This window comes from Baudoinia panamericana (assembly GCF_000338955.1).
Source record: "Baudoinia panamericana UAMH 10762 unplaced genomic scaffold BAUCOscaffold_12, whole genome shotgun sequence".
NCBI lineage: Eukaryota > Fungi > Ascomycota > Dothideomycetes > Mycosphaerellales > Teratosphaeriaceae > Baudoinia > Baudoinia panamericana.
In genome coordinates this window covers 829,219-855,325 of record NW_006911268.1, presented here as the reverse complement: position 1 = coordinate 855,325, position 26,107 = coordinate 829,219, and the positions used below count along the sequence as shown (strand labels likewise).

Below are 26,107 nucleotides of genomic sequence, written 5' to 3'. Positions count from 1 at the left end.
TCATTGCCGGGACTAGGATGACGACGCCTCAGCTGCCTTCATCTGGAACCACCACGAAGCTAGCTTCGTCCGATGTTGACAGCTACGACTTCTTGATTGTCGGAGGAGGCACTGCAGGCTGCGTGATTGCCTCACGCTTGTCAGAGTACCTACCCAAAAAGCGCATACTCCTCATCGAAGCTGGGCCCTCCGACTTCCTCGATGACCGAGTCTTGCTACTCAAGGACTGGTTAAACCTACTTGGAGGCGAGCTTGACTATGATTACCCTACCACCGAGCAGCCGTTAGGCAACTCCCACATCCGACACTCTCGCGCCAAAGTGCTCGGAGGATGCTCGAGCCACAACACGCTGATCAGTTTCCGCCCTTTCGAGCTCGATTGCCAGCGGTGGGTGGAGCAGGGATGCAAAGGCTGGGACTTTGGGACGTTTACGAGGGTGTTAGATAACCTGCGGAATACGGTTCAGCCAGTTCACACGAGACACCGCAACCAATTATGCATAGACTGGGTTAAGAGCTGCTCTACCGCTATGAACATACCAGTCATTGATGACTTCAACAAGGAGATCAAGGAGACCGGCTCCCTCAAGCAAGGAGTAGGCTTCTTCTCCGTATCATACAACCCTGATGACGGCCGTAGAAGTAGCGCTAGTGTAGCCTACATACATCCGATCCTCCGAGGCGAAGAGAAAAGGCCGAACTTGACCATTTTGACTAATGCGTGGGTAAGCAAGATCAACGTGGCGGGCTCGCGAGTCACCGGCGTGAGCGTGACGTTACAGGATGGAACGAAACACAATCTGCAGGCCAAATGTGAGACTGTACTCTGCGCAGGCGCTGTGGACACGCCGAGATTGATGCTGTTGTCCGGACTAGGGCCAAAGCAGCAACTTACAGAGCTTGGCATTCCGGTGGTACGCGATCTGCAAGGCGTTGGCAAGAACCTTCTCGACCACCCCGAGAGCATCATCCTGTGGGAGCTCAAGAAGCCTGTACCGATCAATCAAACAACCATGGACTCCGACGCTGGTATCTTCTTGAGACGAGAGATGCCAAATGCAGTAAATCTGGGTGGCGACATCGCAAACATCATGATGCATTGCTATCAGATTCCCTTTGTCTACAATACCTCTCGTCTCGGCTATGAAACTCCGAAGGATGCCTTTTGCATGACGCCGAACATTCCTCGGCCGAGGTCGAGAGGAAAGCTTTACCTTACCAGCAAAGACCCAAACGTGAAGCCAGCGCTGGACTTTAGGTACTTTACAGACCCGGAAGGCTACGATGCAGCATCGATCGTGGAGGGCCTGAAAGCGGCGCGAGAGATCGCTAAAGAGAAGCCGTTCGCCGACTGGATCAAGCGGGAGATCGCACCTGGTCCGGCCATACAGTCCGATGAGGCCCTGAGTGAGTACGGGCGCCGCGTAGCGCATACAGTATATCATCCTGCAGGCACCACAAAAATGGGTGATGTCCGAAGGAATCCGATGGCTGTGGTGGATCCAAATCTTCGAATCAAGGATTTGGAGAACGTTCGTATAGCGGATGCTGGTGTCTTTCCAGAGATGCCGACCATCAACCCGATGTTGACAGTACTCGGCATTGGCGAGCGGGCGGCAGAGATGATTGCACAAACTTGGGGTTGGCAGGGCATGCCGACCGCCAAGCTATAGATGGGCTCCTGTGGGCGCTTGAGTTTCCGCAAGCCGGTCGATGTGCTGGCATAAGCGTCTGTGTTTAGCCTGGCGTTTCTGGCAAGGTCTTCCGAACCTGGCGGTGTTCTCAATAGACCGAACCATCAGCACGGCGCTAAAGCCATGTTTGCGAGTTACGAAGCATACTCGCTTTCACCACATCCAGTTGCGTTAGACGTCCGCAGTGCGCAACGCGCAACGTGCAAAGCCTTCTTACAAGATTTCACCCTGGTTCAAGATCCTCATCGCTTCGCTGTAGAGGGCACACTATACCCTCTCGTCATAAAGTCCGTCTTGTTGGCATGTTGCTCGTTTTGATTGCGTGAAGAGAAGAGGCTGCGAACCGTCCCGCTTTCGAGCCTGCGCTTCTTGATCCTTTCCTGTTCCTCCAACACCTTTGCAGTGAGCGAGGCTGTGGCAATGTTCTTGATTCCGGCATTTTCAGTAGCGGCTGGCGCATCTCTGACCGGCGTTGCAGCGTAATGCGTCTGGTTTGCCTTGTCGGCAACGTCGTCTACTTTGCCAAGCGCGGTCACAGTCTGGCTGAGCTCGTCCTTCTTCTTGCGCTTCTTACCACCTCCGGAAGCCTTCTTGAGCGAGTGGGTGAGACCTTTCTCCTGCAACGTCTTCACCCGTAAAGATAGCCGAGCAATGTCCGTAGCTACTGCGGGCAATATAGGGATGATATCGTTCGACGCGTACTCGGTCTCACAGGTAAGGCACCGTTCACCTGATACTTCCTTGATTGCAGTCGCGGAGAAGGCGTGCCCACAAGGCACAAGATACACTGCCTTCGAACCGGGACCGAGCTTGTCGCCAGTGACCGGGCAGACCCAGGCCTCTCTGGCTATCTTGGTTGTGGCATCGGCGTTGACGGTAAATTTAACTTCGACAACGTCCTTGAGGCTTTTGATCGAACCTTGAGTGGCATTCTCCGCTTCATCCTTCCGAGCACCTTCAACCAGATATTCGAGAATAGTATCTTTGTTGTACAGCTTACCAGCTGAGTCAGATACGATAGGTTGCGCGAGCGGCTTCTGTGATATCGGGTCCGTGGTCCAGCAATATTCTTGTTGCTCGTGTTGCGATTCCCTGAGTTCGGTGGCCGTCGGGTTCCGCGCTGCTTCTTTCACCAGCTCGCGGCGCTTTGGTATGCTGCCACCATCGTTACCCATCCCAGCTGATGCTTCAGGCAGCGTACGGTCACAGCAACGTTATTGTTCTTATTGCCGAGGACGAAGTTGTAAACAAGACTGTATAGGCAGGCTTGGCAAGTGAATGACTTGCAGCGCGCTCGAGCCACCCGACAGGCCGAGCCGCACGTTGGACCGAGACCCTGGGATTTCCACAGAAACCGAACTAGACCTCGGCGCAGAAGGTGGGCCTGACTTTCTAAAAACCGCAGGTCGACCGGCTGACAAAATGCGGTCAGCTAGAGTGCTCAACGAATGTTCATGTCCGGCCGCGCCTGTCAGCTTAGCTCGAGCATGTGAAGCTCTACGTGTGTCCGAGAAGTGTTACCCTGCAATGCCCCCTTGACGCCGCCTTCATATTCACTTCTATCCGATCTCCTGCCAACTTAGGAAGCGGCACGTGCTCGAGCTTCAGACTTCACAGAGGCCTCCGACATTCATCACCGGGTCCGAGAACATTTCTGCCAGCATGGCAGAGATCGAAAGACCAGCGGTTAAGCGCCGCAGGATTTCAACGTCCGCCACTGACGTGCAGTCTGCTATCTCCCAACCTGGTACAATCAAGATCAACGTGACTGGAGCGTATATTATCGACCATGAGGATGAGGATGCTTCGCAAAGTAGTGGCGGCAGCTCGCCTTCTAGCAACCCGGAGAACGAAGAGCAAACGTACCAACACCACAAGCGAGACATTCGCTTACCGAACCATACAGCAGTTGTCAGTCATGTCGCCGCTGACATCGGTGGCTCTTTAGCCAAAGTGGTCTATTTCTCGAGAGAGAACGGACATGCTGAGTCTGGTGGCCGCCTGCACTTCATCTCCTTTGAGACGGAGAAGATCGACGACTGCATCGAGTATCTCCGTATCCTACAGGATCGTCATAAGCAAACTAATGGCGCGAAAGCTACTGAGCTGAGCGTCCAAGCTACGGGTGGCGGCGCGTACAAGTTCTATGATAGGATCAGAGAGCGGCTTGGCGTTCAGGTGCAACGGGAGGACGAAATGGAATGCTTAATCATGGGCCTGGACTTCTTCATAACTGAGATCCCGATGGAAGTCTTTACTTACGACGATACTGAGCCAGATAATCCCGTGACTTATCAGGATGCTCGCTCGGACATCTATCCGTACTTGCTGGTCAACATTGGTAGCGGTGTCTCCATGATCAAGGTCTCCGGGCCGTCTCAATTCCAGCGTATAGGCGGTACGTCGCTGGGTGGTGGTACGCTGTGGGGCCTCCTATCGCTGCTCACAGGAGCGCGCACGTTTGACGATATGCTTGCGATGGCTGACAAGGGCGACAATACTTCTGTTGATCTGCTGGTCGGTGATATATACGGCGAAGGGATGGGCTACGAGAAGATCGGGCTCAGCGAGAAGACCATCGCAAGTAGTTTCGGCAAGGTGCTGAAACGGAAGCGAGAAGCTGAGCGCAACGCAGAGGATGGCGGAGGACTTACGAATGGGGACGCAAGTCACGCCAAGCCAGACATTGCTACAAGCGGTTCGGGTGCAGGCCTGGTCGGAGACGGTAGGATGTTCAAGCCGGAGGACATCTCACGAAGCTTGCTATATGCGATCAGGTGGGTCCCTATCTGGCCTGTGCTGTTTGGTCGGCATGCTAACATTGTTGTAGTAACAACATCGGTCAGATTGCATATCTGCAGTCGGAGAAGCATGACCTCAAGCGCATATACTTCGGCGGTTCCTTCATTCGAGGTCATCAGCAGACTATCCACACTCTCTCCTTTGCCATCAAGTTTTGGAGCAAAGGCACAAAACAGGCGTACTTCCTCCGCCATGAAGGTTATCTTGGCGCCGTAGGCGCCTTCATCAGACGCCGACCTGCTCGCTGGGGCAGGCGAGGCAGCGTTGAGTTCGTGGAAACCTGAACGTCTGTGCGGCTGACGCCGCTTACGGCAGCAACGCAGAGCATGTCGGGGTGGACGAGCTTCGTGCACTCTTTAAGGTTTGATAGTGGCTGTGGGTTGAACATTCACGTTGTGACGCTACTGCCTGCAAGCGCTCCTTGTCACAAAGGCCGCACGAATCCTTGCGATGCCTGCGGTGAGACTGCGGCTTTCTTCCAAACCGATCAAAATGGGGCACGGGGCACGATGCGGACCATGGCCCCAACATCGGCCATCAAACACGCAGCAAGACCGGCAGGGCCACACAGCCGCGCGAGCCCACAGCTGCGTGGGCGCCGTGGCCCGACGACGAGGAGTCAGAGCTACCGACGCCGCCACCACATGACTTGCCACGCCACACGCCAAACGGCGAGCCATCAACTGCGGGATCCGGCGACGGCAATCGCACGCAGGCACCGGGTAACTACGGCAGTGACGAACTGTCCCACAGGGGCCACACGACATCTAAACACCGGGCCGGCAGCGCTTCACGGTACGATAATCTTGCCCTACACAACAGCGGTGCCAAGCATGATTCCAGCGGTAGCCAGGTCGGCTGCCCAGTTGCCAAGTGCCCCAAACCTTGCCAGAACGACCCGGAGAACGGGCTGTTAGGAGCTTTCTCACCCCAAATCGAATTCTCGGGACGAGTTGGCAACAACTCTTATGATGCAGATACGCGCGATTTATTGCCATCCGACCAGAGTCTGGACAGAGAAGAAGGTCCAGCTTATGGCCTCGCCCCGTGTCCCACGGGCCTGACCGGCCAACTTCACGCCTAAGCACAGCTCCACAGTCCGGTAGTGGCATAGTCCACGAAGACACGGTCGAAGAGCCCACGATCAACCTCTTCAAACGCCGCAGATATGATGACGATGGTGACGAAGAATCTCATGTTATCGTGAAGCAGCGTCGGCCACCTCTACATGCTACACTAAGGGACATAGATGAGGATTATGATCTTCCTCCGCGTGCATACGGCGTCGCCAGCGGCAGCGTGGCAAACCAGCCCCAGGTTGACCGCAGCACACGCATGAGCGACAGCCACTTCCCTTAATATGAAGCTCACTCAGGGGATGGTGGAATGGCCACAGCTCGACCAACACCATCAAGCGACGAACGTCAGGCCACCACTCCCTCAGACAGCCGCCCTGTTGATGGGTCTGGCTTCAAGCCGAGAAGTCCGCTTCAGCCGATGCCTAGCAAAGAGACGGTGCCCAACAACTTGCGTATCACCATGTGGCTGAAACTCGAAGACTTGCGTGGGCGCGTCGCGATCCACGTCGGTCTGACAGATAGCGTGCAGGAAGTATTTGACAAGGCCCAGCAAAGCTTGGCACGGCGGATACAGGGCAGCGCCATACAGGCATTCATCATAACGTCCATTAATGGCAAAGAGGAAGAGGATCCAATGTACATTGGAGCGCACGATGTCACCACTTGGAAGGAGCTCCTGGAAACTGTTACGATCGCTGCGACAGGGGTCAGAGTCGAAATGAAGGCTGATGTGGAAGTCCACCAGAAGGCTTAATGGTATAACGAGCACAGGCCGAGCTGGAATCGTTGTCCTGCACTTCTACGATACCTGAGCTGTTAAGGGCGGGCTATAAGGCTGCAGACACGGAACGCGCTAGCAGCTTATGGGTTGTCCAGGCATGGAGTAATGAAGCAGAGGCAGAAGCTGTGCGCTGGAATGGTGTGATCGTCCTGACGGGTTGTTTCAACGCACTTACAAGCCCCATGTGCTTCGTGTCATTAGACGAAGCGCTCATACCCCCTTGAAACGTGCAGGTGTGAGTGTCAAGTCTGACCTCACAAGCATAATTTACTTTCCCGAAGCATTTAACCACCCATGCTCTGAATGGCCCCCACAGCGCCAGTCATACACGGCACATATAAAATGTTTGTGACTTTCACCTGGGCGCTAAGGTCGAGGAGCTTCCCTGCACCCCAGCCCGTCGTGCCGCGCGGTGCGGAACAAAGCAGGCTCCGCATTCCGATGGCAGAGCACAGCCCCCTTGTGCGAAAAGGACAACTTTCGCTGACCTCCAGGCATCATTCTGGCCAACAATCACCACCTGTCCTCATTTTGCAGCAGAACAATGTAATCTCGCCCATGATGGAGGCCCTTTCGTACCTCCATCCCACAACTTCAATCTCAGAGATGGACTCCCCACAGCAATTTCTCCGCCTCGAAGATCTCCATACAGCCTCCTCACCTTCTGCCACTCCCGAAGATGACTTAGGGATGGTTGACTCCCAAGCATCACCGCCGCCAGTCATCATTCACTCTAAACCGGCCAAGAAGCGGAAATCGTGGGGTCAGACCCTACCGGAGCCCAAGACCACTCTCCCGCCACGCAAGCGAGCCAAGACCGACGATGAGAAGGAGCAGCGCCGCATCGAGCGCATCAAGCGGAATCGCGCAGCCGCACACAACTCGCGCGAGCGGAAGCGCCAAGAGACCGAGGTGCTAGCCGTCAAGTGTGCTGAGCTACAAGCCGAGCTCGCCGCCTATCGCAAACTGCATGGCCCGCTCCCAGCTTCCGTTGTCCTACCCAAGGTCACCATCTCCAATGATGAGTTTGGCACGCCAGCTCCATCCATTGCTCAGTCACACGATACTCCGCAGGAGACAAGTACAAGTCCCATGGACACCACAGACCTCGCGCCTATCAAAGAAGAACCCCTCGACCTCGTACCAACCTTCCCACCAGCATTCGACAACCTCGATGTCAAGTCATCGCTGTCACAGCACCTCGACCCGACACAACATTCTGCAGCAATGTTGTGCGACCTGCAGTGTCGGTCGAGCCCGCTCACGACTATGATGATTTCGACTACAGCACGCTGGTGGGCAACGCTCATCCTCACTCTGATGACGTCCCAAATCCAAGCTTGCTACCGGAGCCTACTTTCGGCCCTATGGACACTTTCGCCTTCGCGAATGGAGCGTTTGATGCAAGCCTCTCGACTTCGCTTGACTTCTCGTTCGATGACTTCATCCAGGACCCCGTTACTGTTGCGGTCGATGGCTATGGCGCAGCTTAATGCAGCGACTGGCCGTCCGACCCAACAGGGCGCTCTAGCGCTTACACGGGTATCCGGGAGTGAGGTCACCCGGTTGAGGACGGCGGTCGTGAGGCCTGGTCATCATTGCGTTTCTCAGCGAACGGCGTCAGCGGAGCAAGGGCAGGGTCAAAAGCGTGAGCGTGGCGATGAAAATGAGTTTGGGAATAGCTAGCTTCGATAGATTACTGATGAATCTTATCACTTTGCTTACATTCACTGCCCGTGATTCACGTCCTCTCAATCCACACGTCGCTCGCACGATTCCTGCACGGTGCGCCGACGAGGAACTTCATGAACGCCACCTTGTTTGGGAGAAGGCTCGTCAGTCACTAACGTAGTATATGCTTCCCTTCGCCATACAGCCACAAGCTCTTCGAGAGTGTTTCAATGTGCTACATCGCGACATGGGCAGCATTTTGAGACGTACTGAAGCTTCAAAGGTGCCCTTTGATAGCAACGATACGGAACCAGTTGGCGAAGTAACGCTTAGAGAGGTGAGTAGGCAAGGCGACTGCCAGAACCGCCTTGGGATTACTTCACGGATGGTGGTGAAGAAGATGTCATATACGGCTTGGGGATGGCGTTAGCGAACCTGACTGCCACATGTGGCGATGAAGGAGCCCGAGCAGAGAATGAAGTCGATGATTTGGCCAGGGCCGGCCGATGACTACAAGGCAGTGTTTGGAAGGGAACGGGCACCCGCACTTAACCATCGGTGCACGGCCGAGCCTACTTCTCACCTCCTCTATACTCCTCCTTCAGCACCCACTTCCCTCTCCCACCCCTCGCTCCACTCTTGTCCAACTCGGCAATCACCTTCAGCATCTCCTTGAACTCCGCCGTCCGCTGCGGCGTCCCGCAGTACCGGTTGAAGTGATCAATCAGCATCTGCGTATACGCCTGCCCGTTGTGCGCGAGCAAGAAGTCGCGAATCAAAACCAAGAAGTCCTTGCCCTTTGGCTGCGGAGCATCCTGTCGGCTGCGACGATGCGGCGCTGTAGGCGTTCCGGCACGACTGCCACCGGACGAAGCCGAAGCGGCCGGTGAGCTGAGTTGGCGGGCCTGCAAATTCGCCAGGACTGAGGCGGAGGAGGGTCCACCGCGGCCGCCACCGAAGCCTCGGCCGCCGCGGACAGAGGGGGTGGGGCGCGGCCCCTCGTCCGGCCGCCCGGCGGTGCCGAAGGTGCCAGTCCAGGTCGGCACACCAGCCGGCACCGTCCGTGCGATCTCACCAGCCCTCTGGAGCTCCTTGGCCGCCTGAGCCGCGACGCGCTTCGCTTCCCGGGCAATGGTCTCCGGGTCCTCTCGCGCAATCTTCTTGCCGGTGAGGATAGCATCGTGCTCAAGGGCGCTCTGTACGCCAGTGCGGGCGAAGATGGATGAGAGCATGCGATCGTTCTTCGCTTCTGAGTCCTGCTCTTCGTCGTCTTTGTCTTCGTCAACGTTGCCGCGATAGTTCTCCTGCCGGGACACGCCTGCAATGCCTTCGCTGACACCAGCATGACCTCGGTCCTCGGGTGGTGTAGGAAGACTCTCCTCATCTTTCACTCGGGCCGTCTTCTTCGCGCCACTCAGCTGCACCTCCGTGCCTTTGAAGATACTGCCCGTCTCTGTCTCGCCGTCCCTGCTCTCGCCCAGCGTGAACAGGTCATGTAGATCTCGCAACTGAAACGTCTGCCTTTGCCTCGGATCCCGCAAGATCTTGTTGGTTAGGAACTGCTTGAAGATCTGCCGATGATATATCTTCTCTTCAATAGTACCGGCGGTCATAAGACGATAGATCTCCACCTCACGCTTCTGGCCTAGCCGCCAAGCTCGCTCTCGCGCTTGCACGTCAGTGCTCGGGTTCCAGTCCGGGTCGTAAATGATAACGCGGTCGGCGCCCGTGAGATTGACGCCCAGCCCGCCTACCTTGGTCGTGAGGAGAAACACGTGCAAGTCCTGGTCTTTATTGAACTCATCGACAAGATCTTGTCGGTCCTTGATAGAGGTATTGCCATCCATGCGGCGGTAATTGAAGCCGTCCATGCCTTGTATGAACGTTTCTAGAATATCTAGCATGATACGATGCTGTGCGAACAGTAGTGTCTTGTGGCCGTCCCGCTTCCAGATCTCAAGCAGTGCTTTGACGACCTGCATCTTGCCGCTCTTATGGCCGCTACCGTAATTGTAGCCTGCTTTCTTGCTCAAGGTCTTGTGCTCGACCAGGTCCGGATGGTTACAGATCTTGCGCAAAATGTCTACGCCGTAGAGAGCCTGACGCTTGCCCGAAAGGATCGACTTCATCTCCTCGCTTGCCAAAAACCACTCGTATGCCTCACGCTGGAGCTTGGTAAGCTTGCAGAACAGTACACGCTCGCTCTTTTTTGGCAGATCGGCAGCGACGTCGACTTTGAAGCGTTGCAGCAGGTACGGGCTAATCGTGTCCTTGAGCGTCTCGGCGCATTTCATCGCCGTCTCCACCTGCAGATTGGATGCATTTGCGTACCCACCTTGCTTGATCGGTATCTCGAACTGCGAGCGGAAGTTGACAAGCGTGCCGAGTCGCATCGGAAAGACAAAGTCGAACAGCGACCACAGCTCGGTGAGGTTGTTCTGCATGGGCGTGCCAGACAGAATCACTCGGTTATGCGTGCGCAACTCTTTGCAATAAATGGTAATGGCGGTATTCGGATTCCGAATCTTGTGACCCTCATCAAGCACGGCATACTCCCAGTCCGTAGGTATTAGCAGCTCCGCATACGTCTGCAGTCCGGAGTACGTCGTGACCAGGACATGGCCATCTCGAACCACTCTGTCGACAATGCGCTTGGCGGCCTTGTGGCCTTTGTTCATTGTTGCCTTTTTCCGACCGTACATGTCGACTTCCAGGTCGTCCTCGATGCGTGCCTCGCGCTTAATGTCAAGCATCCCGCTGCCGGAGGTATGCAGGATGGACACTCTGAGGGGCGGCCACCAGCGGTGAAACTCGTTCACCCATTGCTTCATGACGGTTGCTGGGCAGACCACGATGATAGGCTTCGTGAGTTTGTCGGAGTAATGCAAGGAAGCCAAGAAAGAGATGATCTGGATCGTCTTCCCAAGACCCATTTCATCGCCAATAATGCCCCCGACTTGCTGCGAGTATAGCTCCCACAGCCACTGCACGCCTGTCTTCTGATAGTCGAATAGCGAAGGGTAAATGTCGCCGGGCACTCGGAGGCCGCCCTCGAAGACAGTGTCTGTTCGCGTGGGATGCGGCATATGCCATTCTTCGTGCCCGTCAACACCTGACTCCTCATTGTTATGCAGGTCGGCCGCAGCGCGAACCTCGTCGGCCACAGAGTCTTGGCCAGCATCGCTGCGTTCGTCCCGAAACTTCACCCTTGCAGCTCGCCGTCTCCGTACCCAACTTTTGAGCCGCTCTTGGTATACTGTCTCGTTGCCGTCATCGATCCCGGCCAAATCCTCTGTCTCAGCAGCAGCGTCTTCGATAGCTTTCTCCTTCTTGTTCTTCCGTTTCTGTTTGATGCCGGGTGTGGTAGCCAGCGAGAAGTCACCTTCAGCATCTTCATCCTCTGGCTCCAGATCATCACCAGTCTCACCCGCAGCAATTATATCATCTTCATCCACATCGGGCACGTAAGCGTCCGAGTCAGCTGCCGGCGATCCGCCACTCTCGGACTCTGCTCGCGCCGGCCGTCTCGTGTGCAGTCGTCTCCGCTTCGCCGGTCGCTCTGAAGCGAACTCTTCGTCCTGCAACCGCCGTGCAAGCTGTTCATCGCCTTCCGTCTCGGCTGCTGAAGTCAATGGTGAACTCGCCTCTTGTTGGTCGAAGCCAGGCGCAAGCAGATTGCGATGTGACCGTGGCGCTTCTTGTCCAGGCTGCTCCTCGACGATTTCAGGCTCTGCATCTGCTTCACCTTCCTCTTCAGCATCCAGTAACACATCCCCTAAGCTTGAAGAAGCCCTCAGTAGCTGCCTGCCCATCTTCGAAAATGGCGTAATCTTGCCAGTCCGGATCAGGAAATCACGCTGACTCTCACCCGGCAGGCGCTGATTGCCCGACTCCTCCAGCAGCGTCTCGCCATCCTGCGCGGGCTGCTCGTTATGCCTCTCATCCATGCGCTTCTGTATCTGCTCAACATCGCGGTCCAGCTCAGCAATTCTGTCTTGATGGTCCGCAAGCTCGCCACGCCACTTCTCCTTGGTTGCATAATTCCCGAAACCTTTCAGCTTGCCCTCGAGAATGTGGATCTGGCCCTGCAGCAGCTCCTTCGTCTTTTGCGTCTTCTCCAAACGCTTCTTGTCACGTTCGTCGGCCTGCTCAATGAGGAGCCGGTCGGCTTGACGACCGATGTCGCGCTCGAGGTCATCCTGATCGCGGGTACCGGCGCCGAGTCCAGCAAGCACTGTTGCCTCGTCTTTGCCGTCTGTGCCCTCGGTAACCAGATGAGAAGGCGCATCTGCCTCTTGCTGTTCCACAGAAGGCTGCTCGGCATTACCGTCTGTTGCCTTTGCGTCGGCCATAGCGTCGTCGACGGAACTTTGTTCACGGCTCGCAGCCATACCTTCTGCGCAAACGACTAGCAGTGATCGAGGGTGTCCAGTCTACCCATGTAACCTTTGTGATACTTTCAGGTTTCCCCCCCCCCCCCAACGGACCACTACAAGACACGGGCGCCGGCGCCTTAGCGTTGATGTGAAGTTCTCGCTTTCCAGCTATCATATCTCCACAATAGGATATTAAGTGAGTGTTGCCAGTAAGGGAAGGTCTACTATGACACGGCCTCGAGATCGCGCACGCACCACAACTCTACTTGCGGTCGATCAGATAGTGCCGGACGCAGCCGTGAAGCTCGGCTCCACATCGTATCTGACATTCGTCACCGAAGGCGATGGTGCTTGACTGAGTCGCGTGCACAACCTCAATACCTGGTAGCATCAATTCATGGTGTCACTGTCGAACATCGGGACGTCAGTACTCTCGCGTCAGTATGCATATGCTGTAGGACACCGACATACATGAGTGCAACACGCTTAATTCATCATCACGTTTAGACAAGCGCAGCCTGAAGACCACGCGGAAATGGCTTCACTCCCAGCGCGCCAGCAGTCGCACAGGCGGACTTCTCCAGCGCAGAGTGACGCGACTCAGCGACAAGCACAAGAGCAATCGTTGGACGATGCTGCAAAGTCAACCGCATATGGAGACCCGCAAACACTCTTCACCAAGGGCCAGCAGACAGAGCAGACCGAGCAAGAAGAGGAGCAGTCTCCACCGGTACAGCAAGTCCGCCCTAGCAACCCCGATGATGATCCGTCAATCAAGAAGTGCTGGATCTGCTTTTCCGACTCCACCGAGGATACACCAGAGACATCGCCATGGCGTGACCCATGTCCATGCGCCTTAGTAGCACACGAAGAATGCTTGCTAGACTGGATCGCGGATACGGAAGCACCCAAGAACCGTCGCAACCAGTCAATAGCTGCGCCCAAGATCGAGTGTCCGCAATGTAAAGCCGAGATCAAGCTTGCTAGGCCGAAGGACTACGTAGTGGAAGTAGTCCGGGCGCTTGAAAGGCTAGGCACGCAAGCAGTCACTCCTGGTGCGCTTACTGTGTTGTCTGGGAGTCTGTATCAAGCAAGTCTTGCGTGGGGAATGCACAGCATATATGCCATCTTCGGACCGAATGATGGCTTCCGAATACTACAGCCTTTGATACAAAACAGTTTCCGGCCGCCGGTCGAGGTCTACCTCAACAACCCACAACAAGCGGCGCAGAAGGTACTCGATCTATTTCTTAACAACCTCGTACACTGGCGGCTATACCTCGGAGTGCCGCTAATTACACCTGTTCTGATTCTTTCGCGGACCAAGTTCGCAGACTCGATACTGCCCGTTCTACCTGTCTTCTTCTTCGCCACTCAATCTCACGGACCCGACGATCCGCTTAACTACGGTGACTGGCCACCTTCGGCGAGCATGTGCTTTGCCATACTGCCATATCTGCGCTCTGCATACAACCTCTACTACGACAAGGTGTGGGCGGAGAAGGAGAAGCGGTGGCTGAAGGAAATCCAACCGCGGAGTTCGCAGCCTCAGGAAGCAACAAACGAAGCGGTCGCAGACGCTGGTCTTGGAGAAGCCGCGGCGAACGCCGACGATGGCGGCAACATCTTCGAGGTTCGTATCGACGGTGGAATCTGGGAGGAGTGGGAGGAGGGACCAGAGGAAGCGGCAGAAGCGCTCAATCAGGCGCCCCCACTACGACAACCTCCACTACCGGACGATGCTGCACAAGCGCAACCATTACCGAACGATGCAGCGGGCAGACTAGCAGGTGTAGCGAACCAGCAGCCGCAACCCAACGGGCCTCAGCCGGCTGCCGCACAACCAGCAGTCGCGAACAATGAACGACGCCTCTCCTTCTCGCCCACCGCCATCGCCGAGACGGTCCTTGGCGCCATCTTATTCCCTACCATCGCCGGCCTGTCCGGTGAACTGCTCAAACTCATTCTCCCCCGTGCCTGGACCGTCGCGTCAGCGCCTACAACTTACCAAGGCTTGCGCCGCATCCCAGGAATGCGGACATCCATTCTACAGGAGAAGTGGGGTCGGAGTCTTGTTGGGGGATGTCTGTTCGTCGTGGCGAAAGATGCGGTAATGCTGTATGTGCGGTGGAGGATGGCGGAGATGCACCGCCGGAGACGAGTGGTGGATTATGACCGGGCGAGCGTGAGACGGAGATGAGTAGGGTTCGGTTTTAGCGAGGTGTTCAGGCGTTCTACCATACGGCCATAGCTCGATAATCCACCCGGCTCCGTTCTATGTGCGTCTCATAACCATACCACTATGTCTACTGTGTAGTTGCTGATAAATCGATTCTGTTCGTTCGGTGCAAACTTTTCTCCGCTGGGGCTGGCCCATGGCTAATGATACATGTGTAATGAATGTGCCAAGACCGGACTTTGCGACTTCGTCTGGGGTTATATAGCGCTATCATGACGGATGAATAGCGGGTCTTCGTGAATGTATTTATATATCACGAGTTACTTGTGTTTCTGCAGTGTCCGAATACTACAACCCTTTTATCAAGTGAATTGGCAGCCGACATGAGCGAAATCAGCTCGAAACGCTTGTTCAGCGTCGATGGCATGGTCGTCTGCATTACAGGTGGTGGCACAGGTGCATATCGTTGTCAATTCCCCGAGGGAGCCGCTGCTAACTATGGTCTTTGAAAGGCATTGGAAAGATGATGACGAAAGCGTTTGCCGAGAACGGAGCTCACAAAGTCTACATCATCGGACGACGCAGGGAGAAACTCGACGAGACCGTCAAACTGAACCCCAGTGTAATCGTGCCAATCGTCGGCGACGTTACGTCCAAAGAGTCACTCTGTGAAGTCGCCGAACAAATCGAGAAGGATGTAGGCTACATCAACCTCCTCTGCTGCAACAGCGGCACCATGCCACCTCCCCTCGGCGCCGATTCCTCTAAGATGTCGATCCAAGACTATCGCAAGAAGTGCCTCGAGTCCAAGACCGAAGACTGGAATCAAACGTACGCCACCAACAGTGCCTCTATCTTCTTCACCACGATGGCCTTTCTCGAGCTTCTGGACGCAGGGAACAAGAAGGGAAACTGCCCGGGCCGCAACAGCCAGGTCCTTGTCACAACATCGATTGCGGGCTTCCTCCGCCAGCCACAGACACTGAGTGCTTATGGCAGTAGTAAAGCTGCGGCCACGCATTTAATTAAGCACCTTGGCTCGGCACTCATTCCGTACTCGATCAGGGTCAATGGACTAGCGCCGGGACTCTTCCCGTCTGACCTCGCTGCGGGTTTGATCAAGAACCTCTCCTCAGAGCATGATGCGACAGAGAAGGGTGCGGTGTCGAAATCGTTCATCCCGGAAGAGCGACTTGGGAAGCCGGAAGATGTAGCTGGGACGGTGCTGTACCTTGCGTCGCCGGCTGCCGCTTATATGCACGGTAACATTACGGTCCTTGACGGTGGGCGAGTCAACATGCTGCCAGGTAGCTATTGAGTGGTTGTGGGCAAGTCCGTGTAGACGTTAGAGTAGAGCGTGCTTTCAGCCGCCTTCGTGCATGCTCGCTGAGCTCCAAAACTCTTTCTCCTCTGCTTGCTCGTCAACCCACACCAAGCTGTCAGCGACCAAGTCATCAATGATAGCGATAGCCCGTGCTTTCTCCCAGCTGAGGTTGGCTTGAAGCATAGACACGGTCACGTAGCCTAGCACCTGAATGACTTCCAGCACTTTGCTCTGGTCTGGATTAAGCTCCTTGGGCACACTGCGAATGAAATTGCTACTTCCCAGCGTCTGCAGCTTGAACATGCCGCCAAGCGGCTGCAAGCTTTCGATTGCTCGCAGGACGTCGTCTTCGGTGACATCCATGCCGCCACCAACCAAGCCAGTGCGGCCTTTGGCCACACGTTTCTGCACTTCAGAGACGGCAATCATGCCGCCGTTTTCATTGCGTGTCTCTCGACAAACCTCGACGACACGAACGCCTAGTTCGAAGTAGAAGTCGTTGACACTACTGCCGAGCATCTTCGCCCAGACACTGCCTTTGCCAACTCCGCTGGCAGTGCCTGCGCCTTTGACATTGCTCCCGGCTAGTGGGTCCACGCCGATGGCGTTGCACATACGCGCGAACTCGGCTCTGAAGGTCGGGTTAGAGCGAATGTCTTTCGCGTGGGTCAAGGAAAAGTTATGCAGCGCGGCCTGAAAGACGGAGAGTTGGTTCGCTAATGCTTCAGCATGAGTGCTGCGAAGCTGTTGGCCGTGGCGTGCATATTGGTCGGAAGAGATGGCGGCGTTGGAGAAGGCGCTCAGACCTACGCCACGCCTTTGGGATGCCATGACTGCAAGCCCTCAAAGTCACATGGTGATGGTATTGAACCAGGTGATGATTGATGTTGTCGTCGACGATGGCGGGCCTTCATTGCCTAAGGCATGAGACAGCGCACAGACCTCTCGCCAAGCCCGCACTTTCGTCTTCGGCAAGGAAACAAATCTCGAGACATCCGCATTGTGAAATCCACTTCTACCTTACAACACTTCGCCATCAACCTTCGCAATGGCTCCCCAGAAAGGAACGGCTACTGTCAAGACGTATGTCCACAACCCGTATTTTGCAGGGTGAAGAAGAGTAGCACAGTCGGTCCGCTCGCAAAGCTCGAAAAATTCACGGTCCAAGCAGCCATGTACCGACGCACTTATCCTGGCTCAGTCCTGCACGTAGTCAGTAATGGCACGTCAGAATGTGAGACCATCGCAAAGCCTCAGCCTTTGTGCCTATCTCGCCTGGCGAGGCTTTGTCGCTTGAGGCGCCGCTTCAGCGATCAGAAATAAATGTGCTTGCGGAGAATGCATGAGAGCCAGCAGACCACTGTGCCGCACTTCTTCGCTCGGCAGCTATCCATGCTGCTACAGCGGACCGACTAACCTGTGATAATGTAGGAGCGTCCCAACCAAGGACCAAATCCTCGTCCCGGAGACGCTGCTCAAGAAGCGCAAGAGCCAGGAGAAGGAGCGTGCCGACAAGGCAGAGCAGCGCGAGGCCAAGAAGAAGGTAAGCGCAACCCTGCATGCAATCGCTCTGTGGTGATGATACCTACCCAACCTCGACTAGCTTCGGCAATGTTGTCGTTTGTTAACCATCTTTCGGGACTGAATCTATCCTGCGCACATAGTTTCCCTCTGCTACTTTAAGAACGCCCGCCGCTAACCAGGGTTACAGGAGAACAAGCAGAAGCGTGAGCAAATCTTCAAGCGCGCCGAGTCATACGTCAAGGAGTACCGCGATGCCGAGCGCGAGAAGATCCGCCTGAACCGTGTCGCAAAGAGCGAGGGCAGCTACTATGTCCCCGCTGAGCCGAAACTTGTCTTCGTTGTCCGCATCAAGGGTATCAACAAGATCGACCCGAAGAAGCGCAAGACCCTCCAGCTGCTCCGCCTCCTTCAGATCAACAATGGCGTCTTCATCCGCCTTACCAAGGCTACAAGCGAGATGCTGAAGATCATCGAGCCCTTCGTCGCATACGGCTACCCAAACCTCAAGTCCGTCCGTGAGCTCATCTACAAGCGTGGATACGCCAAGACCACACAAAAGCAGCGTATCCCGCTGACGGACAACGCCATCATCGAGGAGCACCTCGGCAAGTACGGCATTGTCTGCATGGAGGACCTCATTCACGAGATCTTCACTGTCGGCCCGAATTTTAAGCAAGCCTCCAACTTCTTGTGGCCCTTCAAGCTCAGCAACCCAACCGGTGGTTTCAGGCCGAGGAAGTTCTTGCACTTCGTGGAAGGTGGCGATCTCGGTAACAGAGAGGAGTACATCAATGCGCTCATCAGGCAGATGAACTAAATGTTTGCTTTGTACTGAGACGGCGAGTCTGCGTGCGGAGGGACGGTGGAGTCGGGGCGTGGCATTGCTGTTGTAGTTGCTTAGACAGCATTGCTGAAGCGCCAAACATAATATGGACGCCTTTACAATTCAAGTCACTTCTCATTCATCCCGTACTCCAAGTATGAAGCTCTAAGCTGTTTCCGAAGATCATTACTGGAACAGCGTTCGAACCGAGTGGGTCGATCTGATAGCAGATAAGTCCGATCTCGGAAAGCACGCATCCTCCGATAGCGTCACCTAGTCTCCGTTATCAGGCAGTATCCTCGAACCTGCAACACTATGTATATTTCACGACGGTAGCGCAGCATGGCAGAGACGTCGCCGATGGTGTGGCGATATCTTGCAGGAACCACACAGCACTCATCATCTGCAGTAGGCACCCTTGAGAAGCTGGGTGATCATCAGACAGAGCACTTCCGGCGGCTCATCGAAGGCATTCGGTTCTCACAGCGTTTTATCTTAACATACCAAGCGGTATGCTGTGCGATCATATTGCTCTTCGCTATCTGGGAATGGCATGGCAAACTTACGCGACGGAGACGGAGCAATCCATTGGCGCACGGCGAGCGGACTCTATCAAGCTCATCAAGCACATCAAGCGGCACCGTTTCGGGTAACGCGACGCCACCGATCCAATCGAAGTCGGCCAGCGAGTCGACACCACTGCTCCATAACCAGGACCAAGGGGCGAGCGATGCGAACCGATGGCAAATGCTTGCGCGCCGCGTCCGCGCCATGGGCATGTACCAACCGCCAACCATCCCCTTCATCAACGTCGGTCCACCCTCAAATGCGACGACATACCTCGTCCTACTGCTCTTAGGCCTTAATATATTCTATCTCCTCTTTAACATTCGATACGAATTCGAGCTCGTCTTCGTCTTCGCGGATCGTGCATCGCTGCTGTTCGTAGCCAACCTGCCATGGCTATACATACTGGCAGCGAAGAATCAGCCCATCAAGCTCTTGACCGGATACTCTTACGAGAACACGAACATCCTGCATCGGAGACTGGGCGAGTGGATGTGCCTACTCGCGCTACTGCACGGAGCTGGTATCCTCGTGGCCTGGTATCTTTTCTTCGGGCCAAATGGCATGAGCTTGTGGGACTTCCTCACCCGCCGGATCATCATTTTGGGTATTGCGGCGTTCGTCTGTTATGAGCTACTGTTTGTCACATCACTGGCCAGCTTCCGTCGGTGGTGGTACGAGGTCTTTTTGGGCGCACATATCTTATTACAGGCTGCTGGGCTGGCCTTGGTGTACTTTCATCACCGCGGTGGCAGAGTGTATACGCTCGTGGCATTGGCTATCTTCTTGGTTGACCGCTTGGTTTTTCGCCTGGCGATGAAGACGCGCTTCTTCAGAGCTGATCTGACGGTCATGGAAGATGGCAAGACCGTGCTTGTATCTACGGACTGGCCTAAGAAGGCACGATGGAGCAGCATTCGGAGTGCTCTGACCGGCATTGATGTCAAACACGGCTGGCAGCCCTCGGAACACGTCTTTCTCTCTGTTCCGGCCTTGGCGAGGAAGCACCTTGTTCAAGCCCATCCGTTCACCATTGCTTCTGCGGCTCCGGAAGGTGACCAGCAACATGCTTGGTTCAGCCTCATCATTCGCGCTCACGATGGGTTTTCATCCGACCTTCTCCGGTATGCACGAAGCCACGCGTCAGCAGACATTCGCCTTGACGGTCCCTACGGCTCAATGCACGCTCTGGAGATGTTGCGGAGTAGTGACATCGCATTGCTAGTTGTCGGTGGGTCTGGCATCGCCGTCGCATACCCCATACTATGGACGCTGCTACACGAGAACGATGCGGAGACGGTACGGTCGAGGCGTAAAGTTGGTCTAATCTGGACGGTGCACGAGGCATCCCACCTTGAATGGATTGGTCATGAGCGACTGGACGAACTACGCAAGAAGGGGTTGCAAGTCTGCATACCGGCGCCTACATCTAACGCGGGCCGGCCAGACATCGGCACTCTTGCGCAGAAGATGTTGGAAGATATGAGTGCGAAGCAAGACGCTGACGGAGGGCGTGTCGGTGTCGTGGTGTCCGGTCCTGATGGCATGAATAGTGACGTTCGGAACAGGTGTGCACGTTTAGCATGGCAGGGCTGGGACATCCAAGTGGCAGTGGAGAAGTATGGGTGGTGAAGCTTCTGCCCCTTCCAAGCAGATCAGGCCTTGTGCGAGTGAGCGCCACGCTCAGAACTCTCAGTCACGTTTTATCACTTGCACGCAACCGCCTGATTCCGCACTCCATTCCGTACCTTTGGCACATCGCAAACCATAATGCCTAGAATAACTTCCTCTCTAACGATATGCGGAGCCCGCGTGCCTTCGCCAGAGCTTCAAGCAAGGGAAGCGCCAATCCCAGGCCACTTTCTGTTGGATATCGCTCCAAATTCCTTCCTGGTCTGCTGTCCACTTTCCTCGGACAAACTTCCCTTGGACGAAGAACACCAGCCAGCAAACGAGTTGGGCTTCCTGAGCAGAGTGCAACTCTCCCTTTCCCGGGCAAGAGGGCAGTCCACAACTTTATGACGCTGGAGATCATGTAGTGAAGGTGGAAAGACGACCTATAGCATCGGCGCCCAACGAAGCTAGCGTCCGGCTTGAGAACATTCTCTCCTGAGGGAACGCTTCGACGGAGACTTTGAGCTTTTGGCGAATAGCCCGCATCATTAATGGCCATGGTGAGCCTGGCGCAGGGATTCACCTGGGTATGGGGGTCGAGTATCATCGTCCCGTTAGTAACGCCGATTTTGATGACCATGTTGCGCAATGCGGCGCCTATGGGCCATGATATTTGTTCCTACAAGATCAAGGATTTCACGGTTAGCTGCAACTCCGACAGCCGCGAGCAGGTCGACACATCGCTCTGCTTACCAACCAGCATGAGACTCCCTCGAGATCGTCACGACCTGCGCTTGTCGTTGTGAAGGCGAAGCGATTAAGATAGAAGTAAAGGTGCAAAGTCTCAACACGAATCCGACGGCAGGTCTGAGTGATGGCAGGTCGACGTTCGGTGGCGATGTCGATGTCGCTCGGGTCGGTGAGCGCGAGCTCCTAGATTCTCTTGCGCGCGTTCGGAGGTGGGGTGTGAAGCAGTGAAGGGAGGCGAGCAGCACGCGCCGTACCGGTCGCCAACCACACCCTGTAGCTGGCGTCGAGATACTGCCCTGGTGCTGTCGCCATGGTCCGTCGTAAGCGGTGCAGGAAGAATGGGCGGATTTCGAATGTCTGTGGGAAGCCAGAGTGAAACCTGGTAACTTCAGCTAAAGAGATGATGCTGTAAGGAAAAGGCTAACTGACCCTCACTTACGGTAAGGGAGGCGCAGTGTAGCTTCTTCTTGCGAACTTCGTCTGGTAGTAGTTGCCGACTTGCTTCCCTACCTGGGCGGGCGAGTATGCGTTTTACCGCTGACTTGTATTTGTCCCCTCGAACGAGGGCCACGACAAGATCCGCCGGCCCAGGCCAGTAATGCCTAGAACACCACGCTCAACCGATTATGGCGACCTATCATGGTATCATGCGCCACGGGGGTGCTGCGGCGCCCAAAGTCACGCATCAATGGCATACATTCAGTAGTTCTCTTACAAAAGCATCCTAACTACCTCCAACGCCACGCTGAATGACCAATCAACCATTCGCCTTCTCCACCGGATTCTTGTCCAGACTCTCATACCACTGAATAGCACTGCCCACCAAGAACGCCCAAGAACCCCAGAAAGTCGAGCAACTAGCCTGGTACTCCCGCCAGTACGACGTGCCGAAACCGAAAATCGGACACAACGTAAAGCCAATACCCCCGACCAAATTCCAAAACCCAATGTGCCACCCCAGCACGCCGAAAGCGGGTTGCCACCAATGCTTTTGCGTCTCGAGCATGAACAGCGTACCGGAGATAACGAATCCTGTACCTCCGACTACCTGAGGAACCCAGTAGACTCCGTTGAGCACGCTGATAGGTGACAGATGGTTGAAGATGCCGGGCAAGGCGGTAAAGCCCGAGATCCAGAAGACGGTCGCGCCGAACATTTGCCACGAACACGCGATGAAGCCGAGGTCGTGGAGGTAATGTGTGCGCAGTTCGTGCCATGATGGCCACCACACCCACGATTTCGCACCGGGTGGCGTGCCGTCTGTGGAGACGGTCGGATTCTTCTCGTCTGTCGTCACCGCATGGGAATTTGCTGGCTTGCCGACGAGGTTGCCCTTGTTGGGATGGTGATGCGTGCAGTTGTCCGGCTTCACGCGACTAAGGTGATCCTCGTACACTTCCTCCAATGCCCAGCCGAAGCAGCCCGTCCGGTTCTCGTTCACCGCTTCCAACATCAGCAGCACACTGCCTATCTCGAAGACGGTGGCGCCGATGAAAGCGGTAATGCCGCCACCGTAGAGCGTCTCGGTGGGAAAGCTCGTGCTTGGGTTGGTGAAGGGGAGGAAGGCGAAGAAGGCGTTGATGACCCAGATTACGGAGCCCCAGGTGAATACCACGGCGACGAGGTAGCTGACGTCCCATATAGGGTAGTACCAGAACATTCGCCAGATGCCCTTGAGGACCTCCTTAGCAGTGTTGCTGGGTGGAGGCGTGGTGTACTGCGCACTGGCCGCACCGGGAGGCTTGACCACCAGCGCGTGCCTGCCTTTGCGGTTGTTGCGTGACGTCCAGTTGAAGCCCACGTTTGATGCTGTTGCCTTGCCTGCAGAGCCGGTCTCTGCCCGTCGCTCCGCATCGTCGTACTCTTCCGCGGTGGTGAAGGCTTGTTTTGCAGGGACGTGATCGTAGCGGGCTTGTGTCGGATTAAGAAAGGTGACAGGACCGTGGATCTTTCTGTTGTCAAGTCGCAATGACGTGTCATTTTTGAGTGGTTCGCGTTCGGGGTGGAAGGCGGCATTGCGAGCCATGGTTTTCCTACCGTCCGCTGGACGCTGGTTGTTTGTTGATGTTTCGGTCTCGTGACTCAAAGGTATCAGGAAGTACCATCAAGGAAGGTGGATGACAAGCAGATTCTCATAACCGAACCAGCGGCTGCTCAGACATGACGCACCTCCTCTCCACGGCGGGCAAGCGAGTCGTCCACTTGCCTTGTTCTGCAATTGCGACTTGATTTTATACCTTACGCATAGCGGCAATTCGACGTCATTTTCCATTGGTTCTCAGGGCCTGCGCGGATGCACGTGGCGTGCATATCCGCCTCTGCCGTCGATATGAACGGCAAGCTTAACCGCAGTGATCGAAGCTAAGCTTCAGGTTGCAATGCTTGTCTGGGCTATACCTCGGGTGCTCTGACACCCTCTTGTACCACGCGATCAAACATACTGCAGCAATATAACCCCACACGCTCATATGTAAGCTGGAGACACCCACGGCCCAACCCATCATGGCCCACTCCCGCACCGAGATGGTAGGAACAGTACCTACCGAAGACCGCTTCACGCGTCTTCTGTTCCGGCTGCCGGCAGAGATCCGCAACGAGATCTACTCGTACGCCGTCCCCAAGCCGCCGGCCTACATGGCGCTGGACCTTCGGCACCCACACTCGGATCCGAATCTGCTCTGGACGGCATGTTCCCAACGGCTATTCGCCGAAGCCGGGCCACTCTACTACGGCGCAATCGTGCTCTACACGTGCACCACCTTGAGCGGCGAGGCCATGTACTCGGGTAGGTTCGACCACGGAGATACCAAGCTTACCAGCGCCACACGCGGGAAAGACAATGGCTATTCGCGTTCCCTCAGTGATCCACGGAAGACATTCGACAAGCATCTGTTCCACTACGGTTCCATGGCATATCCGTCTCTCCGGCCACTCATCTACAACATGCCCTCCACCCTCGCAATCGACATTCGTGTCGACACATGCCAGTCCAGCCAAACCTTGTCCGGGCCCGTCTCGCAGTATTTCCGCGACTTGCTCGCCGCCTTCCCGAGACTGAAAACGATATATGTCTTCTTCGGCCCTCCCTGGATGTTGTACGACCCGGCAGGCATGACCGGGACCCGCCACCTCTTCGAGAGCGATCCGCCCTCGCCGCACGCGAGTGACGATCATTTCAGAGGCGAGAAGGACGCAATCAGGAGGCTGGTACCGGCTGATTGTGAACTACGCTGGCGAGTGTCACCCTTGTGGGCGAAGATGGACGGTCATGGCGCTGCGGGAAGGCAGCCTGTAATATAAAGTGAACCCTACACCGCCGCCATGAAGGTGGTCGACAAGGGCCCACATCTACCCTCTCGTCTTACTCCTCCACCTCCCCTTCCACCTCAACATCGCCCCACCCTGCGTCCTCGCCACCCCCTCTCGAACCAGCTTCCGCCGCTCCTCCCGCCTCCGCTCAATATCACTCTGACTAACCCCGCCAAACCCATTGCCCCTGCCCCTCCGGAAACTGACCTCCATCAACCCATTCACATTCAACATTCGCCTCGGGATCGCCTGCACGACCTGAAAAATCTCCATCGGATCGTTAACCGCCAAAATCTGATGCTCGCCCGCTTTGAAGATGGCAAGGGCGATGCGGAAAAGCGTCTTACTGCCCTCGAAGAACAGGCAGTCCCACACACGAAGCACGGACTCGATGGGCAGCGTCCCCACGAAAAGCGACATGAACCACGCGGTTGTGGCGAGACTGACGGTAGGCAGACGGAGCGACTGCGCGGCCGGATCGCCGACGACTCCACCGCCCTTGTCGTCCAGCTTCGTCCAGACGGGCGGGAGGAGATCCTTGAGCAGGGACATGAGCACGGCAATGTCGATATTTGCGCCCTCGAGCGCGATCCCGTGCGTGCCGGGGAGGTGGACCGACGTCACGATCTCCAGCAAGACGAACGCTTTCTCTTCGTCCTCGTCCAGGAACAGCAAGAGTAGTCCCGCGATGAAGTTGAGCGACTGACAGTACCCGATCCCGGGGTTATGCACGGCAAACGCCTGCAACACCCGCCTCAACGCCTTGACGATCGGCGTCTCAGCCTCGCCAACCGACCGCCGCTGTTTCTTCTTCTTCTCATCCCCACCGCCCGCTCCAGCCTGCACGTCCGACATACTCGCCGCATCCGGCTTGAACCTCACATTATCCGGGAACGTCCGGTTAAGATCCCGCTCAATATGCTCCCGATCATTATCGCTCAGCGCACCCCTTCCCACCCGCTCCAGCAACTCAGCATACAACCCCGGCTGCTTTGCCAACCGACCGGGCCCGCCCGCGTACCAATACCACGCCGCGCCGCGGAGGTGGGCGGGGATGCCTTTGCGGACGTAGCGTTTGATCTTGTCGCTTTTGGGCGGGAAGCGGAAGGGATTTTCCGTATTGAGGCCGTAGGATTTCATGAGGATGTGCCATTTTTTGCTGCGGCGGGAGAGGTGCTCGGTGTAGAGGGCGTTCCAAGCGTCGTATTGTTGGACGGAGATGTGATGAGAGGCTTTCTTGAAGCCGTAGCGGTCTCGGGCGATGGGGTTGGGGGAGGAGGAGGATTGGCTTGTGGGGCGGTGTTGCTCGGTTGGAAGCATGCTGTCGCCGTTTGCAAGCTGCGTCGACGGGTGTGTGAGTGGTGCGTGTTGTGATGCATCCGAGCTGATTTCCGGTGGGATCCTCCACTGGTCGAGCAAACTGGCGCTCTGACTGCGGCGGTGGAGAGGGTTGGGTCGAAGCGCGTCCTCGGACTGCGCGGGTTGAGAGACGGGTCGATCGATGTGCAGAGACAGCCTGTGGCGATGGGTGTCGATGCTCTGGTTCGCAACCGAGCGTGAGCTTTGCAGTGAGTGCCGGCCGTACGTGTCCATGCTGTGCTTGGAGCTCTCGAA

At 55.9% G+C, this 26,107-nt stretch overlaps 15 protein-coding genes across 15 annotated transcripts; 9 read left to right on the top strand and 6 right to left on the bottom strand.

The window, feature by feature from the left end:
* Window positions 1-17: 17 nt before the first annotated feature.
* On the top strand, window positions 18-1,673 carry BAUCODRAFT_125916 (uncharacterized protein; the record flags this gene model as incomplete). The annotated part of the gene is made up of 1 exon (XM_007682032.1): window positions 18-1,673. The coding sequence occupies one exon, from the start codon at window positions 18-20 to the stop codon at window positions 1,671-1,673; it is 1,656 nt and encodes a 551-aa protein (XP_007680222.1).
* A 263-nt stretch (window positions 1,674-1,936) lies between these two features.
* Window positions 1,937-2,869, bottom strand: BAUCODRAFT_76874 (uncharacterized protein; the record flags this gene model as incomplete). Its single annotated transcript, XM_007681736.1, has 2 exons — window positions 1,937-2,182; window positions 2,231-2,869. 2 exons carry the CDS (start codon window positions 2,867-2,869, stop codon window positions 1,937-1,939), a joined length of 885 nt encoding a protein of 294 aa, XP_007679926.1.
* Window positions 2,870-3,113: 244 nt separating this feature from the next.
* On the top strand, window positions 3,114-4,839 carry BAUCODRAFT_268808 (uncharacterized protein). Its single transcript, XM_007682031.1, has 2 exons — window positions 3,114-4,471; window positions 4,525-4,839. Exons 1-2 carry the CDS (start codon window positions 3,357-3,359, stop codon window positions 4,778-4,780), a joined length of 1,371 nt encoding a protein of 456 aa, XP_007680221.1. The 5' UTR covers window positions 3,114-3,356; the 3' UTR covers window positions 4,781-4,839.
* A 273-nt stretch (window positions 4,840-5,112) lies between these two features.
* On the bottom strand, window positions 5,113-5,745 carry BAUCODRAFT_268989 (uncharacterized protein). Its single transcript, XM_007682030.1, has 2 exons — window positions 5,197-5,745; window positions 5,113-5,130 (listed from the first exon to the last, which is right to left on the bottom strand). Exon 1 carries the CDS (start codon window positions 5,606-5,608, stop codon window positions 5,264-5,266), a length of 345 nt encoding a protein of 114 aa, XP_007680220.1. The 5' UTR covers window positions 5,609-5,745; the 3' UTR covers window positions 5,113-5,130; window positions 5,197-5,263.
* A 137-nt stretch (window positions 5,746-5,882) lies between these two features.
* On the top strand, window positions 5,883-6,329 carry BAUCODRAFT_151351 (uncharacterized protein; the record flags this gene model as incomplete). The annotated part of the gene is made up of 1 exon (XM_007682029.1): window positions 5,883-6,329. The coding sequence occupies one exon, from the start codon at window positions 5,883-5,885 to the stop codon at window positions 6,327-6,329; it is 447 nt and encodes a 148-aa protein (XP_007680219.1).
* A 588-nt stretch (window positions 6,330-6,917) lies between these two features.
* BAUCODRAFT_77653 (uncharacterized protein) lies at window positions 6,918-8,042 on the top strand (the record flags this gene model as incomplete). Its single annotated transcript, XM_007681795.1, has 1 exon — window positions 6,918-8,042. The coding sequence occupies one exon, from the start codon at window positions 6,918-6,920 to the stop codon at window positions 8,040-8,042; it is 1,125 nt and encodes a 374-aa protein (XP_007679985.1).
* A 572-nt stretch (window positions 8,043-8,614) lies between these two features.
* On the bottom strand, window positions 8,615-12,274 carry BAUCODRAFT_42604 (uncharacterized protein; the record flags this gene model as incomplete). The annotated part of the gene is made up of 3 exons (XM_007681696.1): window positions 8,615-11,146; window positions 11,192-11,598; window positions 11,668-12,274. Coding segments are annotated over 3 exons (3,546 nt in total), but the record flags the coding sequence as incomplete, so codon positions are not given.
* Window positions 12,275-12,766: 492 nt separating this feature from the next.
* BAUCODRAFT_37878 (uncharacterized protein) lies at window positions 12,767-14,746 on the top strand. The gene has a single exon (XM_007681655.1). The coding sequence runs from the start codon at window positions 12,939-12,941 to the stop codon at window positions 14,601-14,603; it is 1,665 nt and encodes a 554-aa protein (XP_007679845.1). The 5' UTR covers window positions 12,767-12,938; the 3' UTR covers window positions 14,604-14,746.
* A 211-nt stretch (window positions 14,747-14,957) lies between these two features.
* Window positions 14,958-16,184, top strand: BAUCODRAFT_37877 (uncharacterized protein). Its single transcript, XM_007681654.1, has one exon. It carries the CDS (start codon window positions 15,106-15,108, stop codon window positions 15,898-15,900), a length of 795 nt encoding a protein of 264 aa, XP_007679844.1. The 5' UTR covers window positions 14,958-15,105; the 3' UTR covers window positions 15,901-16,184.
* Window positions 16,185-16,954: 770 nt separating this feature from the next.
* BAUCODRAFT_142491 (uncharacterized protein) lies at window positions 16,955-18,524 on the top strand (the record flags this gene model as incomplete). Its single annotated transcript, XM_007682028.1, has 3 exons — window positions 16,955-16,989; window positions 17,338-17,449; window positions 17,618-18,524. The coding sequence occupies 3 exons, from the start codon at window positions 16,955-16,957 to the stop codon at window positions 18,245-18,247; spliced, it is 777 nt and encodes a 258-aa protein (XP_007680218.1). The 3' UTR covers window positions 18,248-18,524.
* Window positions 18,525-19,000: 476 nt separating this feature from the next.
* BAUCODRAFT_77438 (uncharacterized protein) lies at window positions 19,001-20,452 on the top strand (the record flags this gene model as incomplete). Its single annotated transcript, XM_007681779.1, has 1 exon — window positions 19,001-20,452. One exon carries the CDS (start codon window positions 19,001-19,003, stop codon window positions 20,450-20,452), a length of 1,452 nt encoding a protein of 483 aa, XP_007679969.1.
* Window positions 20,453-20,523: 71 nt separating this feature from the next.
* Window positions 20,524-21,544, bottom strand: BAUCODRAFT_268725 (uncharacterized protein). The gene is made up of 2 exons (XM_007682027.1): window positions 21,188-21,544; window positions 20,524-21,113 (listed from the first exon to the last, which is right to left on the bottom strand). Exon 2 carries the CDS (start codon window positions 21,072-21,074, stop codon window positions 20,595-20,597), a length of 480 nt encoding a protein of 159 aa, XP_007680217.1. The 5' UTR covers window positions 21,075-21,113; window positions 21,188-21,544; the 3' UTR covers window positions 20,524-20,594.
* Window positions 21,545-21,941: 397 nt separating this feature from the next.
* Window positions 21,942-23,210, bottom strand: BAUCODRAFT_77390 (uncharacterized protein; the record flags this gene model as incomplete). Its single annotated transcript, XM_007681776.1, has 3 exons — window positions 21,942-22,463; window positions 22,509-23,000; window positions 23,082-23,210. The coding sequence occupies 3 exons, from the start codon at window positions 23,208-23,210 to the stop codon at window positions 21,942-21,944; spliced, it is 1,143 nt and encodes a 380-aa protein (XP_007679966.1).
* A 233-nt stretch (window positions 23,211-23,443) lies between these two features.
* BAUCODRAFT_268531 (uncharacterized protein) lies at window positions 23,444-24,508 on the top strand. The gene has a single exon (XM_007682026.1). It carries the CDS (start codon window positions 23,687-23,689, stop codon window positions 24,482-24,484), a length of 798 nt encoding a protein of 265 aa, XP_007680216.1. The 5' UTR covers window positions 23,444-23,686; the 3' UTR covers window positions 24,485-24,508.
* A 24-nt stretch (window positions 24,509-24,532) lies between these two features.
* Window positions 24,533-25,813, bottom strand: BAUCODRAFT_76617 (uncharacterized protein; the record flags this gene model as incomplete). Its single annotated transcript, XM_007681723.1, has 1 exon — window positions 24,533-25,813. One exon carries the CDS (start codon window positions 25,811-25,813, stop codon window positions 24,533-24,535), a length of 1,281 nt encoding a protein of 426 aa, XP_007679913.1.
* Window positions 25,814-26,107: the final 294 nt, after the last annotated feature.